The sequence below is a fragment of the Sander vitreus genome, chromosome 16, assembly GCF_031162955.1.
Source record: "Sander vitreus isolate 19-12246 chromosome 16, sanVit1, whole genome shotgun sequence".
Classification (NCBI taxonomy): domain Eukaryota; kingdom Metazoa; phylum Chordata; class Actinopteri; order Perciformes; family Percidae; genus Sander; species Sander vitreus.
Window position 1 is genome coordinate 9,686,980 of NC_135870.1, and position 17,851 is coordinate 9,704,830.

The window sequence follows — 17,851 nt, forward strand, 5'->3', positions numbered from 1 at the left end:
TGAAAAGACAGAATCTGTGGATTTTCTGGTGGGTCCCTGACACGAATCATCCCACATGTATCCTAATTTAACTAAATGTTCGAAGCCAAGCGCTAACCCTGTGTTTTTAAACCTTGCTGTGCATACTGTTTTACACTAATTTTTTTGTATTACCAGAAGTATTCAGCCTTAAGCCAAAAGAAACACATGATTCACAAGAAGCAGTGGGTGAGAGCTGGAAGTGGGAATGTAGCAGTACGGAACAATGGATAGTCAAAACAAAGATTTGAATACCTGCCAATTTAAATGAATGTACAGTAATCCACTTTGGGTCTATAGTTTTATTTCAATGAATGGTTATATAATTTCTTTTAAAAATAAATCTACAGACAGTACATACCTTTTTTACTGGACAGTGTAAACATGATGGTATTTCATCCTTCAGGCACAAAGTATTTACCAAAAATTATATATTTATGTCTTCACTGATGTGTTGGTTCACGTATGAGACAGAGTGAGCAATAGTTTTCAAACTGAGGTCTGTCTGAGTCCTGTATGATTATCCAGTGCTGTTCAAACATCCTGAACACTTATTTTCTTAGCAGCAGCCTCATTTACCTTAATATATGGATCTCAAAACCGTAACCTTCTGGTGTCTGGAAAATGTCATAGCTCATCAGTCCTTACTTTACTGTCATCGTTCCCTCTTTGTGATTGCTGCTTTGTTGGTACTTTAAATGACACATAAGGACACCTCCTGGTGTTCAGACAGACCAGCTTCTTCAGTGTGGCAGAGTTCACTATATCAAAGCCGACTTTTCCTCCAAAGGTACTGGGCTTCCAGTAGCCTGGAGAACATATGGGGTTTCCCATGAGGCCTTTAAGGGAGAAGGGAGCACCCATCTCCACCATGCTTTCTCCAAATATGGCTCCCTGTCGTGTTTTCTCCAACAGCAAACCAGGATAAAATTCAAGAGCATCAATGTCACCATAGAATTCTTCAAGCTCGCGCGCTATCTCCTCGTTATCTGCGAATGGAATCACGAGTATTGCACAGTTAATACAATAAAAACATCTACAATACAATGCATCAAGGACTAATATATACAGTAACCTTTTATCCATGCAAGCAGCATGGGACTATGGATCCATTGCTATGCTTCAGAGGATAGCAATGGAAGATATTGTTAAAGCAAATGATAGCAATGGAGGATAGTCTTTAAGCAAAGGGAGTGGATACCATTCATTTTCTAGAATGTGTGCTCAGCTGCTCTCCTCAGGGACTTGTAAAAGTGAAAAATGGCATGCTTTGTGCTTTGTTGCACTTTGTGTTGTGTGGTCTGTACACAGGGATTTTTTTCTTACCAGTGAATTGTCTAAACGATGTGTACGGCTTGAGGTTAAAACGCTTCCTGTACTGGTTGAAGGGCTGCATCCGGAGTTGGCGGGACTCCTTTATGGTCCTCACAGCCACAGTGGTCACGGCAGCATTGATGTTATGGCCACCGCCAATCTAGTAGGACAAATGTTTGACAATTAGGCATCTAATATGAAAACTGGCATTATTCAAAATACAATATGGTGATTTTACAATCTGTGAGATGTTGAGTTAAGGTAGCATCATTGAAATATTTAAATGTGCAATTTGAAACATGAATAAAAACATACATCAAAATGTCAGCCATAACCTCATTCTACACATGCACGTCAGTCTGCAATTTTAAATATTGGTACCCTATAAAAAGGACATTATTCATTGATACAGCACGCACAAGATTGCGACATTCTCAGATATATACTGTATATATATATATATCAATCTTCATATACAGCATAATGCTTGCCCTTCATACACAAATTAAACCAGTCTAGACAGGGTTGTTATAGAGCACTAAGCAGCTCATGTGGATGTGCTTTGATATGTCTGGAGGCAGCTGGGTTGTGTATGTTTACTTGTGATTAAGTTTCAAATGTAGCATGTATGCTGATGTAGGCTAGGAATTATATAATGATCTATGTGTAATTAACAAACATTAATTACAGGCAGTACATACATCTCTTTTTGTGGCAGGCAACGCAAAAACAATATCAATATTTGTTACTGCTCAGCAAATGAACCACTTTTGTAGCTGCGACTGTTATCACATTGTCTTCACTCTTGATGTACTTTGGGTTCAGCCCAACATAAAGCAGAATAAGTAGAGATATAGTATTCCCATACATCCTCAGTGAGTCACACAACTATACCAAAACATCAGTCACCCTCAGTAATTAACTTCACTAACAGGATACAAATCCAGCAAAACAGGAAGGAGTTAAGTGCAAATGTCAAAAAAACATTTTACGTGGATATTTGAAGCACGTCATACTGCAGATTATATCCCATACTAAGAGTTGGTTGTAACTATGGGAACTTTCCAAACAACAGTACACTAAAAAATTAACATTTTTCACTGCATATGTATGATGTTACATTGTCTGTAGTTTGTTACCTGGCCAGCGACTTGCTGAGAGAAGGCATCCACCAGCTTCTCAATGCCGTAGTTTGTGAGAACAGAAGTGTTGAAGATAAACTGTGAGTATGCCAGTTCATCTCCGTTAATAAAGAAGCTGTCAGGCATCAAAGGGTGCCAGTGGTAGAGCTGGCTGAACTCCAGAGAAATACGGTTCCCATACTGGAAGTTGGAGTTAAACAGCAGGGTGGGATCAAATTTCAACTGCAGCAGGTATCCACTGAGGTGCTGCACGTACTCCTCTATCACTATTTTTATTGTCTCACCTGAGGGGAAACGTGCAAAGACACAAAGAGGGCAGACAGATTAAAACAAAAAAATGCAATGTGGTAATGATTTTGACTGAGTCACGACGGAAGACGTTCGAGTTGACTCCAATTAGATGATCATCCTTGATCTTATGTGGGGGTGTGCTGACTTACAATAGATTACCATTAAACATCAAGCACGCCAGCACTAGACAAACTAAATTAAAAAATTAAAAAAAAATAATAAACAGTAAATTCATTGAAGAAATTGTTCAACATTTTGGGAAGTAAGCTTTTTTTGCTGAGAATTTGTTGAAAAAATCAATAGCACTCTCATATCTGCCAGTTAAAATTGAAACTACAGCCAGCAGCCATTTAGTTTAGCTTATCATGATTGAAATCGGCAGCTAGTCTGGCTCTGTCCAAAAGTAACAAAATTTGCCAACCAGCACCTCTAAAGCTCACCCATCAACGCAAAACTATTCCTTCAAAACTGTGTCCAGCTCACCAATGATGATGAGGCGTGAGGTCTGGAAAAGCTGCTCATCATCCCAAGTGGGATGCTCTGCCTTCAGGATGTCACATACTCGGTTATGCTCCCTCAGCCACAGCGTGGCGAACATTCCCAAACCGGGGAGGAGTCCAAACACTTCCTGACCAATAGCCATCTGATGCTTTAGAGGGATCCCAGCAGGGTAGTTCATCCTAATGGGTGCATCAGCTACAGAAGGAGGGAACATCTCGCCGTCAACTAACTGATGGGAAAAACAATAATTAATGATATAATATACGTTACAACCCAATGCCTGTCTTTCCCAACGTCTCCACTTTATCTAACAGTATAGTGTTATCCATTTTGTACTCCTGCAGCAACATGTCATCTTAAAAAGCATGTATAAAAGTATATATACATCTATATTCTCTGAGTTATTATAAAGGCAACATCAGGAGATTAAGTGAAACGATAAATATGAACAGCACTGTAAAGTAACAGATTTGGCTGAAAACTACACAATGTCGTTTCACTCTGTCCTTGGAATGGGAAGTGTTTGTTCCAATTTTGAGCCACATGTTGAGATAAGTCTTTGTGCAACAGTTTTGATTCTTTCACCTGATACTTGAGTTTTCCATCTTTGTGAAGCCTGAGGTGGAGCTGACGTTTCAGGTTGTCTCCATAAACGTGCCCTGCATCCACCTGTATGTGTCACGGGATGAGACAAAAAATGAAGTGAGACAATGAGAGGAAATAAATGAAGGTATTTATTTATTTGTTCCAAGCATGCATGCAAAGTTATATTGCAGCCAAATTCTGAGGCCGTTTCTACTCGGTCAACAACACTTTCACTTAAAAATATAAATGCTTCAAAATCAAACTCAAGGAAAACACAAGCAAGAAGAGTGCTATTCAAAAAAGGTTTATTATTACTATATGGACAAAAGCTGTAAATGGACTAACCCCATGCGATAGAGCCTTCGTGAAGCCCAGACCCATGCGATTGTAGGTCTTAAAGAACTGGTGGGTGAAGTGCTGTGCGAAGAAGGCAAACATGAGGTTGGAGCCCTGGGGGTCGGGTCTGAACGTCCTTCTCTTCAGCAGCCTGTCAACCAGCAGCTCAGGGTCAGGCAGCCCAGCCTTGCCTGAACAGGAACACCAGAACACAGTCAAACACAGCACGGGGCAAAACACAGATACGCCACGCCTCTATAGTCATAACACTGAAATAGTGCGTCGGTGAAAACAGTCCTGATACAGTTAACATATCACACTGCACTTCTGAAACATCCAAGGTCAGTAATCTGCATGCATGTCGCTGTGGTGAACTGTCTAACTTCACCAACTGAAACAATACTGAGCATAATACCAACACATGTTCCGCATTAGATATTATTGATGCTGTAACACATTTGCATCTCATAATGTAATATATTAAATACTATGCAGTGGTGGAAAGTAACTACATTTACTTAAGTACTGTACTTCAGTTCACCTGAGTATTTTATGCTACTTTATACTTCTACTGTAATACATGTAATACATGTTAGAATATTGTAGTTTTCCTTTACTATCCACACGTGTCTTATAGCTACTAGATATTATTATCTTTTAAAGAATTTGTATCCAAAACATAAAACCATTTTAGAAAATACAGATTAAAATATCAAACTGTTATTTGTTATCTAAATAAAAGATAAATGAGTGGCTAACCTTTGACCCCCAGAGGTGTAGGGCAGTCCTCTGGCACTGGGGGCAGAAGCCGAGTGTAGTAGCTCAGATTATGGTAGGATTCCCAGCTGAGGTAGCCATACTTTGAGTTGAAGGTTGGAGGGTTCGGTATTAAGGTAGACCTCACTGTTCATAAAAAAAAAGTTATGAGATATATTGAATATGTGACAGCCATGAATGAATTTCATTAAACAAAGGAATAGCTGACTCTGGACCTGTTAGAACCAGTCGCATCAGGACGTCCCGTAGGAAGGTGTAGTTGATGATGTCCCAGAGCCAGTGAAAATGGGTGAGTGTGTAATGCACCACATCTGGGCTGGGCTTGAAAAGCTGATGCACTCTGGTCCAAAACTCCGCTGTGATGAGAAAGTGAGACATGGGTGGGTGGAAGAGAGACATGAAAAAACAATCTTGTTCTTATTGGAAGTCAGGGCAGCTAGGGATTCGTTCAGGATAACAAAAACATTATGTCACAGTCCAAGAGGATACGTAGCAAGTTTGGCCTTGGTGTTATAGCCTGGTTCCAGGCCTCTGAATAGCCAACCACAAATCTGAATTGCTCAGGTATTTTAAAGAATGAGGTAACACAAAATGGGAGCCCTGGGAGTAAGGCTGGATTACCAACCAGGCAAAGGGGCAACTGTCCCACGGCCCAAGAAAGCTCCTGGCTTACTCTGTGTCATCTGGTTTGTGTTAATTAAAATGAAAATTTGTTTGAGATATTGCTCCATTAAAGCACAACATCAACTGATAGGACAAAGACTCACAAAAGGACTTGCTTTATTACTTTATCTTGGGGCCTTGTGTCGAAACATCGTTTTTAAACCATCATTATTTTAGTTTTATGAAATTAGCATTGATTTGGAGTTGTGTTTCTGAGCACCTGACAAATGTAAGTCCAATATTCACTCTCTCCTAGCTCTGTCTTTGGTCTCCAACCACTCCTGAGGGAAATATTTGGCTCCTTAGCTGCTAAATGATCCACCATGTTCACCAGCTAGTCGCTAACTGTGTCTGTCTGCCGGTTGGGATTCATGACCTCAGTATTTCTAAAATCCTGAAGCTTCATAAAGATGTTTTAAAGTAGATTCTGTTTCTCTAAAATGAGCTACACATGTGGCTATTCTACCGTATGTAAGAAACCATTATATTAAGTGAAGGTTATCACTCAATCCCATTTCCCCTTTTCCTGTTTGACTTTGCTTGTCTTTTCCTTCTTTTCTTTCCACTCTCTTTCTTTTCTCTCTCTGTACAATCAAATCAATGGTTAAATGTTATTATGCCTGGTGAGTGTGATGTAACTGCATAACTGTCAGCCATTCACATCGCATCTAATTAGGGACTGTGTGGACGTAGTGTGCAAGGTTCCTTGTTAATGAGAAGCAGAGGGGGTTCAGTAAAGGGATCTGCAGGAACAGCTCTGATCCAGCTAGTCTTGTTCTGGCAGTTGCTCCTGTTAGTCCATTTTTTCCAAATATTTTGGTCTAGACAAGAAGTCCCAACTCTGTGAGCCATGAGATATGCTGCACTATTTCCTGATTTAATAACAACAAAATGAAACAATGAACTTTTTCCTCGGCCTGACTTTTGATCCTTTCCATCTTGTGTACAAAGGAATAACAGAACATTTCACATTCTTTAAAAGTGCAATTATAAGGGAGGATATGAGAACTGTATCATGAGGATAACTGGACTTACGGACAGTGCAGTTTTCTCCGCTGTAGCCGGTACGAGTGCAGTCACACTCGTACTTGTCCTCACCATACCTTACACACACACCCCAGTGCTGACAGGGGAAATAACAGCATGGGTTCACTGTGGAATACAAGAAGAACTCCTGTCACAGACTGTGAGAAATACTTATATAAACTTATAACTGTGACATTGTGAGATTGAATATTGACTTGACACTGTTACTTTCTGCTAAGTTATTTAGTTTCTATACAAAAACATCTGTCCAAGATTGGATCTTCACTCCTAAAAACACATCTGTCTTTTAGCCAAACAGGAAGTGTCAGATTGAGCTTGCCAGGAACCACTTTTATTAAAAAAAAAACATCTTTAACGGCTAAAGTGAGGTAAATCAATTAAATTCCTTCACAGTGCAGATTTGTTTTTCAGGAATACTTTTAGTATCTTGAATAAAGATTGGGGACTGTTGTGGCTGGTTAGCTCAGTTGGTAGAGCGGATGCACATATGCAGAGGTTTATTCCTCGACACAGAATGTCCAGGGTTTGAGTCCAACCTATGACTGTTTCCTTGCAAGTCTTCTCCCCTTTCATATCTCAGCTTTCCTATTGAATAAAGGCAGAAATGCCCAAAAATTTAAAAAAAAAGATTGGGGATTGTTGTACACAGATGACGAAAAAATTAAACCAGATTTTCGAGACGTTTATTTAGGCTGGAAAGAGGTGAAATAAGCCCCCATTGTCACACTTGGTAATTCAATTTTTACAGGTCCGTTATTTCCTCTTAATTTCTTTTCTAGAATAAACTTTAGTACACATTTTAGGGAAAATAGAGACAGAGTTCATAGACAAATTCAGTTTAGTGTGATATCCAGAAGAATTTCCTTAAAAGAAGCTCAATTTAAACCCAGGAAAATGTTTATTCATCATTCACTGCTTATTGCATGTTGAATTGCATATGTTTGTATGTTCAGCTGACCTGCTGTGCACACTAGCTTACATCAAACTTAAACTGATTATTTGATAGTTTACCAAATGTAGCACTACCAGCATTTTACCTCTTAATTAGTTCAAAATGATATGATTCTTTCAAGGAGCCTTCCAGTGATATTATTAGGAGTTCATATACCGGTAAAATAAAGTGTTACACCTTATTCTTTGTAATTTTCAAATACGTTTATCCACTTTCTGGCTGAAAGTTAGCGAAATGAGAAGATCACTCCTACTATGACAGTGGTATCAATCTTCTCATCTAACTTTCAGCCAGAAAGCAAATATTTTAGAAATGTCAAACTATTTCTTCTTTAAGAAAATACGATTTGAGGACTCTTTAAGATGGATTCTGTATCTGGGGCGGCCTCTAGCTAACCCAGTAAGAGCGTTAAATCCAACCCGCTGCCCTTTGCTGCGTGTCATCCCCCATCTCTCTCGCCCTTTCATGCCTATCTACTGTCTCTATGTAATAAAGGGAAAAGCCCCAAAAAATAATCTTAAAAAAAAGAAGAAAAAAAAGAAAGATGGATTCTGTATCTAAAACCAAAATTGTACAACCACACAGATGTTATAAAGCAATATGACTAGCTCTGTCAGTGATGTATGGTTGAGTTTATGCTTGTGTAATACATTTACAATTCAAACAATAAACATAACATGTATTGACAATATATAAAACAAGCAGATCATCGTAAATTACAGCACAATAACAGATATGACTGTATAACAAATTCCTTTAGCCTTAATAGTTCAGGGTGCTGCTTTACAGATAAACATGTATTGTGAAAAAACTATAAAACATTCAGGTAAAGGGCAAGCCCCTCTGACGATGTATACACTTCCCGGCACGTGCAAAAACATGCCTCTGCCTGCCCACTCACCCCACAATCCTTCGCTTTCTCCTAGCAGCACATCCAACAGACCTTATTTGTCTGCTATGTAAACTACAGGGACACTATCTGATTCTATAGTTCACAATGAGTTCAGCTCTCACATGCCATGGGGAAATTCAACTTGTATTATAAATGTAAATCAATCACAGTCACAGAGTCAACAGTTTACGCAGAAAGTTATTTCTCCTGTGACTCAATTTGTCTCAAAACCCCTTGAGTGCAAGTATCCCTGTGTGAACCTTTACTGCAGCAATGACACAGTATCCCATTCAGGAAATACAACTTGGCAGTACAAAAAACATCCAGAAACTGGATGAAAGGAAGAGGTGGAGAAACTTGTTCACATGTGTGAAAGCTGATAATGTTGGCCTGAGGCAGGATGGTACTGTGTGTATAAGGGGTGTGAGGGGAGGGGACTGGAGGGCTGGAAGTACAGGTCAGGCTAAATGTTTACCCACAGGTTAGGCAGGAAAAGTCTTACTGGTAGGTTTCACTGGTAGGAATATGCGCATTCAATTCCAGTCAAGTCTCGAAATGATATCTATTAGGGAAGACCAAATATTCCTCTTATTACCTTTTCCTTATAACAAATAAGGTGTCAATAACATGACACTAAATAAATTGTCATTTTTTTGGTTGCTGTGAATCTTTTGCTGACCTGTAATTCTACCAGGAGCAGGCTTGCCAGAGCCTGTTATCAGAGTTAGCCTCCTGGAATGTACTGGCAGCTTAACACGCAGTGCTAGAGGAAGACCTGATAAAAACCACAGGGAGAAGGAAAACAGCCACGCACATTGATAATTAATGTACATATGTTCCCTACATCTGACCAGTGGCTGGTATTAAAGCAACACATGTGAACACTCAGTTCAAACCCACTGACCTCCCACCTACCTGTGTTGGAAGTAACCTCATCACCCCGGCATTCAGGCAGCCGCAACAGCAGGAGCAGAGCACAAACTGTTCCTAGGACAGAAGCTTCAACAACAGTTGGGAATCAATTTGTGTTTAGGAATAGAAAGGTAAAAGAAAAAAGAAAACCATACAGCAGCCACACAAGCAACAACCAGACATACTTACATTTCATTCCAGCAGCCTCAGTTCAGGATAATTCTATTCCAACTCATAAAACTGTAAGAAAAGTGTCCGAAAGAAAAGATCCGGGGCTGGTTTCAGAGAGTTGTGAGGAGGAGGAGAGCCTGTTGTCGACAGACAGAGAGTGAGAGCATCAGAGAGCAGCACGACCAGAAATAAAACAGGTTAACTCTTGTCTGAGATTGCTGCAGCCCCGCCGCACTGCGCCTTTACCTGCAGTCACAAATAAAAAATGAGAAAGTGGACAGAGACTTCACCCAAGTGCGGATTTTTAAATTTCACTGTTTATGGTTTAAACTTCTCTATCGCCCCCTGCTGGTGGCCAAAGCCTCACTGCAACTGCATGCTTTCATCTTTTGGTTCACGGCAAACCAAATAAGTCTATAGGCTTCATTAGAGAAATGTTGACATTCCATAGTAGGAAAAGAACAAGTGTAAATGATATAAATTATAAATGGCTTGATTTCATTTAGGTGTTTCAGTTTCAGGGTCATGGTAGGCTACCGTTCATGCTGGCTCCCTGTCATCATTACTGGGACACTTTAATATAAGGAAGCCCTCATTAATGTTATCAGTAACTATTTTCCTATTACAGTATGACGAGTCAAAGTGCTGTGCAGTCTAGATCTGCTTTAATATGGCTTTATTTGGAAAGGTCATACTGATAATAAAACGTAATCTATAAGATATCCCATTTCATACAAGAAGGCTCCACAATACATTAAATACACATTCAAAAGAAAGATGCAGAAGGTAGCAACATTAAAAACAAAGCAGGGTGAAGTTCTTCCAACAGTTCATGTTACCTTACAACAAGAACCACAGTAGGTGTATCACTCCCACTTAAGACAAAGACTTTACAAAGTAGAGAAACAGCACTAGCAAGTAGAGGAGGTCTGTCAGGACTGTGTGGATGTAATGGATGATGATGATGACCACTTTTTACCCTGGAGTGTAAGAAGCTCATAAGAGGTGGTGTTGCAATCTACAAGACTGGGGTGCCCAGGGCAGGAGGTATTTATAAACAGAATCAAATGATTTCCTAAATACATTTTACACTGACCGTTTAAGTTATTGCAAAGCACATCAGTTATGATATAGAAGTTGCATTTTCTGCTTTGGAAAAATTAATTTGGCATTATTTGGGTATTTGTACTATTTCAGTTTTCATTGCTGTAGTTACTAAGTTACTAGTTATAAACACAACACACAAGACTGGCAACAGTGCTATACTGCAAACAATAGAAATTACAGTTCATTTTTCCTTAAACATAAATTCCAAATGGCAAATATGCACTGAACTTAACTGGAAACATAAAAACAGATATGATACAAATAAGCTGTAGGGAAACTAGCAGAAGTACAACTTTGACAAAAAGAAAACTACAGTACTACTTCAGAGCTGGACAGTTTTTTGGCAGCCCAGGTCTATGTTGCAAAATACTGCTGCTGGGAAATCCATGCAGGCTTATCCGGGATTGAAGCCACTCTCGCCAACATATAAAACAATGTTTGTTGATGAAGGTAGATACTGGATATCAGGAAAAGGAGGAACCACACACCTGAAAACCCTGGGTAGCATTAAAGGTGCTGGTCATATAATTAGAATATCATGAAAAAGTTGATTTATTTCAGTAATTCCATTCAAAAAGTGAAACTTGTATAATGTATACATTCATTCAACACAGACTGATATATTTCAAGTGTTTATTTCTTTTAATTTTGATGATTATAACTGACAACTAATGAAAACCCCAAATTCAGTATCTCAGAAAATTAGAATATTGTGACAATGTTCAATATTGAAGACACCTGGTGCCACACTCTAATCAGATAATTAACTCAAAACACCTGCAAAGGCCTTTAAATGGTCTCTCAGTCTAGTTCTGTAGGCTACACAATCATGGGGAAGACTGCTGACTGGACAGCTGTCCAAAAGACGGCCATTGACACCTTGCACAAGGAGGGCAAGACACAAAAGCTCATTGCTAAAGAGGCTGGCTGTTCACAGAGCTCTATGTCCAAGCACATTAATAGAGAGGCGAAGGGAAGGAAAAGATGTGGTAGAAAAAAGTGTACAAGCAATAGGGATAACCGCACCCTGGAGAGGATTGTGAAACAAAACCCATTCAAAAATGTGGGGGAGATTCACAAAGAGTGGACTGAGTCAGTGCTTCAAGAACCACCACGCACAGACGTAAGCAAGACATGGGTTTCAGCTGTCGCATTCCTTGTGTCAAGCCACTCCTGAACAAGACACAGCGTCGGAAGCGTCTCGCCTGGGCTAAAGACAAAAAGGACTGGACTGCTGCTGAGTGGTCCAAAGTTATGTTCTCTGATGAAAGTAAATTTTGCATTTCCTTTGGAAATCAAGGTCCTAGAGTCTGGAGGAAGAGAGGAGAGGCACAGAATCCATGTTGCTTGAAGTCCAATGTAGTTTCCACAGTCAGTGATGGTTTGGGGTGCCATGTCATCTGCTGGTGTTGGTCCACTGTGTTTTCTGAGGTCCAGGGTCAACGCAGCCGTCTACCAGGAAGTTTTAGAGCACTTCATGCTTCCTGCTGCTGACCAACTTTATGGAGATGCAGATTTCATTTTCCAACAGGACTTGGCACCTGCACACAGTGCCAAAGCTACCAGTACCTGGTTTAAGGACCATGGTATCCCTGTTCTTAATTGGCCAGCAAACTCGCCTGACCTTAACCCTATAGAAAATCTATGGGGTATTGTGAAGAGGATGATGCGATGCGCCAGATCCAACAATGCAGAAGAGCTCAAGGCCACTATCAGAGCAACCTGGGCTCTCATAACACCTGAGCAGTGCCACAGACTTATCGGCTCCATGCCACGCCGCATTGCTGCAGTAATTCAGGCAAAAGGAGCCCCAACTAAGTATTGAGTGCTGTACGTGCTCATACTTTTCATGTTCATACTTTTCAGTTGGCCAACATTTCTAAAAATCCTTTTTTGTATTGGTCTTAAGTAATATTCTAATTTTCTGAGATACTGAATTTGGGGTTTTCATTAGCTGTTATCATCAAAATTAAAAGAAAAACACTTAAAATATATCAGTCTGTGTATAATGACTGAGATTATACAAGATATGTTGTATGATACATTATACAAGTTTCACTTTTTGAATGGAATTACTGAAATAAATCAACTTTTTCAGGATATCCTAATTATATGACCAGCACCTGTACATACTGTCAGTTTAGCAACAAAGGCTTTGTTACTCGGAACAACCATTTTCACAGTCATGGAACGGTCTCAGGACATTACACTAACTTAAATGTCTCTTTGATACATGTTTAGGGTCACACTATCATGCTGGGAAATTATTCTTCTTCCTCACCAATTTCAGCTTGAATCGTGAGGCAGGCATTAGCAGAATAAAGCTTTAGGATACTTCTCTTTTGTTAATATGCAGTTGATGCTCCAAATTTCCACACCTAAACACTCCTGACACATTTGGCTGCTGGTTTTCTTCACTTTGGCATCCTCCATTGGCGTTTTCCAGCTGCCACCATAAAATACAAACCGTTGACTCATTTAACTGCCTTCCTTCGTCATGTGATAAATATTAGTATTGTTTAACTCCTGCTAAATATTTAGACTTGTTTTGTTGCTGAAGCGGTTTGGAAACTGCTGCAGATTTCAGTTTATCGTCCAGCTGCACTAAGTGAAGAAGGCAGGGGTGCTGCAAAAAGTTCTAAGCTGTTTGAAAAAACTAGTCTGAGGCTCACTCTGCAGCCATTCTGTCTAAGGAGCTGTTGTGTTGATATACTGGTATTTAGATGATCTTGCGCTCAATACATGACTTGGTCTAAATCTTCAGCATATGAAGGTTCAATTTAGCATAAGTCTGCTACTAAAACCATTTTTACTTAGCACTTAAGTGGCTTTACACATTTATTTCAGTCAAACTAGACTGCAAACAACTTAAGGACGTTATTTTCCGTTTAGTTATTTTTTCAACTTTCTAGAGATTTAGTCATTACACCCTGTGTATATTTAATCTGTTGATAACATCAATCATGGGGTCTGTCTTTTGCTTTCACTGGCCAGACATCAAGGCTTAAAAGATCAAGAGACAAGACTGAAACTCCTTTTTAACATCACATTTATTTAACAAAAAAATGTGTCTTTAGGATGAGCTGGAGGCAGCCACTGCAGCACGTCTGGGTTTGGGGGTGGTGCCTTCCCTGAAACCATTCCTGGAAAAAAGAAAAGTGAATGTGAAATCATAAAAATGCCATTTAGGTAGAGTAATATAACTTAAAAGGTAAATCCTGGTGAAAAAGTCACAAGTCACTATAGTCCATATTCCTAAAAAAAATGGTGAGCTAGCTAACCAGCTAAAATAGCCACAGCTGTTGAGCTGATGATTGATTCTTAATTATAAATGTTTAATTCTCCTTGACTTGCTTAAAACAAAAAGTATAAATAGAAAGTCTGTGGCACAAATGACAGACGTTAAGCATGCTAGTGCTTTTGGTATGCAAACACAAATTGACATTTCAGTAAAAAAAAATAGTCATCTAAAAAGAAATGAGTCACCAAAAAGAACTAGGAGTTTGATAAATTCAGGTTTACTGAGATTTGGCATCCAATATCAATGAATAGGCCTTTTTCAAAGCAGACATTTTGACTCGGCATATCAGGGGAAGCGCAGGTGTAACGAGCATACGCAGTACCCTGAACTGGCACAGCTAAATGAAATGCAGGCAGTAATGTTAAATATTTAACTATCCACACACGTGGCACGATAGGATGAAAGCAAAACCTACAGTCACCTTAATTATGCTAATGAAATATGAATTACAATTAAAACAGGTGTTTGTTTTTGCTTGAGACACCTGGAACTGTCTCAATTAGAGACACCATTGGGCTCACAGCACTCCAGAGTATTGGTCTGTCCCTAATCTCGTTCAACAATGATGCTTACCTCAGAGAAAATACTGATATCATATTGAAGTCATTTGTTCAGACATTTATTTTTCACCATCATTGGCAAGCAGCATTGACAAGGCTTATAACAGGACCATAGACCGGTTGCTAACAGAATCTCACTGTATTTGGCAAAGCACAAACATTTCCTCTGCCAAATCGGTTATATTTTATAGTATGCCTGATGTAATGTGACAAAACAGCCAGCAAATGTGTTGTAAAAAACTGCACTGTTCACAAAGTACACCAGATTCCCTGCCACTGGAGGCACATTATGGTTACAAACAGCCTCCATTTCTAATTGAGTGGAAGAGGGAAAAGACCTGTGGGAGACTAAACTCTCCTTCACCTGGTGGTAAAAATACCCTCTGTTCAGTTCCCCATTGGAAAAATGAGCAATGAAAGAAATTGGCTACTTGAGGCACACTTGCATTGTAGACAGGCTGTGCTACTAGAGATATTTAGTTTACAGCCTTGTTTATAGTTTCCAATTGAAAAGCAGATCAGTAAGTGCATTACTCGTGTTTTCGTAAACAGTTTTAAAATGTTTATAACCATGTTTTTGGATACACCATGTTTTCATGATGCAAAGTCAACTGAAGTCAAATGCAAAGTTTCTTTTAACCGTTTCATATCACGGCCTGAAATCAATGACCATATGAATGGGGAAATATGCTGATTACAGCTTTCCCTTGGCAGTTAAAAGTAAGATGCCAGAATCTTGTTTATATCACCTGATGGGAATATGTCAACACAGCATCAGAAGATCCAAACAGTTTGTAGTTCAAGTTGATTAATCAATGTAGTAATCTTAGAAAGCGATATTCATGTCTCAAAACCAGTTTTAGAAGCCATTTCAAGCAAATACATTTTCACTTCTTTGGGTTAATTATGTTTTAAAAGCTTAGCAACAAGGTGACATTTCATCGTGTGTATTCCTGATGCCAAGGCAATAAAAACCCATCACCACTGAACCGAAGCACATACAGCAAACAACACATCTAGAACCACTTGCTCTGCGTTACCTTAACTGTGTACATGACATTTTAAGATCTTACCTGAATCTGCGGTAGACAACCTTCAGGTGTCTCAGACGGCCGGTTCCAGTGGTGTTCCTCCTCTTGGCCTTAGCACTCCAGTTGTCTACAAAAAACAAACATCAGTATGCATCAAGGCAGCTTGGCCATTCACATCAATGAAGAGCTGGATAACGTACCAACACAGTTTCTGGTCTAACACTTATATGTAGTGAAGTGATACAACATATTGAGTATGTTCTATTTGACTACAATGAAAATGATTGTGCCCTTCTGGACATCACATCTGAGAATAATAATTATTTCTCAAAATACCACATCACCCAAAACTTAAGTATTCTGTGAAAGCTCCAACAGCAAAACATTCACATTATGTCATAAATAAGTCACTGTGGGCTGTTACATTAAGGCAATCAAAACCTGCTCAAAGACCTCTATTAAATAAGTACATAAAGCAACTTCCCTACGGGGTTGCCTGCCATTTCTAGTCAACAGCTCACTTGCATGGCATGTTTTGAGTAAAAGACAGTCTTGTTATTTAACGTTTCATTAGGTGACTTACACTTTCTCTTGCGCTTCTCGGGGTAGCCACACTTGCCACAGGAGGACTTCTGCAGGTGGTAGGCCTTGGACCCACAACGACGGCACAAGGTGTGCGTCTTGTTCCGGCGCTTACCGAAAGATGATGTTCCCTTCGTCTGAGAGGAGAGAATATTAAGAGATCAGAAACAATTCCCAAATACTTAATAGCAGGTCAAAGCTCTGACAAGTCTTGTCTCAGTACAGAAGAATGAATCATAGGAAATCATTTGTTCAGACATTTGTGTTTATAAACATCATTGACAAGACAGCTATCACCACTCGATGTTGGATGCAAGGGATTTAATATTGATCACTGCCTCAGTGTTAGCAAAACTGTAGGTACATATCTCTGTCGATCCATAAATTGGTATAAAGCCACCAAAAAGGTAGCATCCCGTCCTCAGGGTTTGCAATTCTGCATTTGTCACAGTTGCATACTAACAGTGTGTACATACAGAGGACGCACATTCAACGCGAGTTGAACTAGTCAGAAATGCTAACATTAGCCGCTATGGAAAAGCTAGTACGCCATTTAGCTTGCTACCGTTACAAGACGAATAATAACAGTAATTCGTATGCGGTAACCTGCCGGGTTTAACTAATAATATTCAGAGTAATCTTAACGTCATCGGGTCTTTTCCCGACTAGCTAATTTAGACCCATTCCGTACCCTGAACCTCAATGCTACGAACAGCAACTAAATGCTGGATGAATGCAACAGGAACAATGTGAATTTTATTACAATGCAGCATTATCTGAAAAATACTCAACCCAAACGGTTACGATGTTTATCCGACATCGAACTACCAACAGCCCGTGCCGGATAAAGAGTACATTACACAGATGTTAAGAGATTTCTGTCTGCCAGCGTTGGAGCTTACCATTTTCGTCCAGTGGCTAAGGGAAAAGAGACCGGAAGAGGCGCTTGCGCCGCATCAAATCATATCCGCGCTGCTTCCTGTGTGACACAGAAATGTGACCCCATGTAGCATTTTGGTAACATAGTTAGCAAAACGAGACGTTAATTTGATTTCCCTGCCTACGACATATAGCATTTTAGCAACATACGTTATCGAAACGGAGACAATAACACTACAATCAGTGAGTTGACATAGTCAGAGTATTTTGTTGTTGTTTATGAGGCAGAAAATAATTACAAATAACAACTGACACTCATTCCCTTCTAAAACATCCAGCTACACTGAACGTATACATATAGCCTATGCTTATATATTTTTTAAATATCATTCTTAATGTTGAACAAAATTAACTACAGACCATCTTGTGTTGGGATCACATCAGCTGCAATGCCAAATTGGGCCAGGGGTGCCCTTGGACCACACCCATCTTTAAACTCGACCTTCGTTTTGATCTCACCTACACGTCTGTAAATCACTGCATTTTGCACGTTTGATTTCGTGGTGACAAAATGTGTCCACAGTCAGACTGAAATATAAACACCTAGCTAGTTCCTTATAGGTGTCACATTTTCCTATAAGACACACAAGCATGCACACGCGCACACACACACACACACACACACACACACACACACACACACACACACGCACGCACGTACACACACACACACACAGAGAGAACAACACCAGTGTCACTGTGGTGGCTAGTATAAACCAACCTATGTACC

At 39.6% G+C, this 17,851-nt stretch overlaps 2 protein-coding genes and 2 non-coding genes across 6 annotated transcripts; all 4 read right to left on the reverse strand.

The window, feature by feature from the left end:
• Positions 1-305: 305 nt before the first annotated feature.
• LOC144530906 (prostaglandin G/H synthase 1-like) lies at positions 306-9,931 on the reverse strand. 3 transcript variants are annotated; one of them, XM_078270660.1, is made up of 13 exons: positions 9,848-9,931; positions 9,620-9,738; positions 9,434-9,517; positions 9,198-9,293; positions 6,663-6,779; positions 5,180-5,320; positions 4,947-5,090; positions 4,197-4,378; positions 3,852-3,935; positions 3,249-3,495; positions 2,472-2,758; positions 1,345-1,492; positions 306-1,007 (listed from the first exon to the last, which is right to left on the reverse strand). In XM_078270660.1, the coding sequence occupies exons 2-13, from the start codon at positions 9,624-9,626 to the stop codon at positions 646-648; spliced, it is 1,899 nt and encodes a 632-aa protein (XP_078126786.1). In that variant the 5' UTR covers positions 9,627-9,738; positions 9,848-9,931; the 3' UTR covers positions 306-645. The 3 variants fall into 3 exon arrangements, with proteins under 3 accessions (XP_078126786.1, XP_078126785.1, XP_078126787.1); XM_078270659.1 differs by having other exon boundaries at positions 9,620-9,905; XM_078270661.1 differs by lacking the exon at positions 9,198-9,293 and having other exon boundaries at positions 9,620-9,904.
• A 3,809-nt stretch (positions 9,932-13,740) lies between these two features.
• On the reverse strand, positions 13,741-17,161 carry rpl37 (ribosomal protein L37). The gene is made up of 4 exons (XM_078271912.1): positions 17,085-17,161; positions 16,184-16,319; positions 15,643-15,727; positions 13,741-13,851 (listed from the first exon to the last, which is right to left on the reverse strand). The coding sequence occupies exons 1-4, from the start codon at positions 17,085-17,087 to the stop codon at positions 13,782-13,784; spliced, it is 294 nt and encodes a 97-aa protein (XP_078128038.1). The 5' UTR covers positions 17,088-17,161; the 3' UTR covers positions 13,741-13,781.
• On the reverse strand, positions 14,576-14,654 carry LOC144531940 (small nucleolar RNA SNORD72). Its single transcript, XR_013503284.1, has one exon. It is a non-coding gene; the product is annotated as a small nucleolar RNA SNORD72 (small nucleolar RNA).
• Positions 16,391-16,470, reverse strand: LOC144531941 (small nucleolar RNA SNORD72). Its single transcript, XR_013503285.1, has one exon. It is a non-coding gene; the product is annotated as a small nucleolar RNA SNORD72 (small nucleolar RNA).
• Positions 17,162-17,851: the final 690 nt, after the last annotated feature.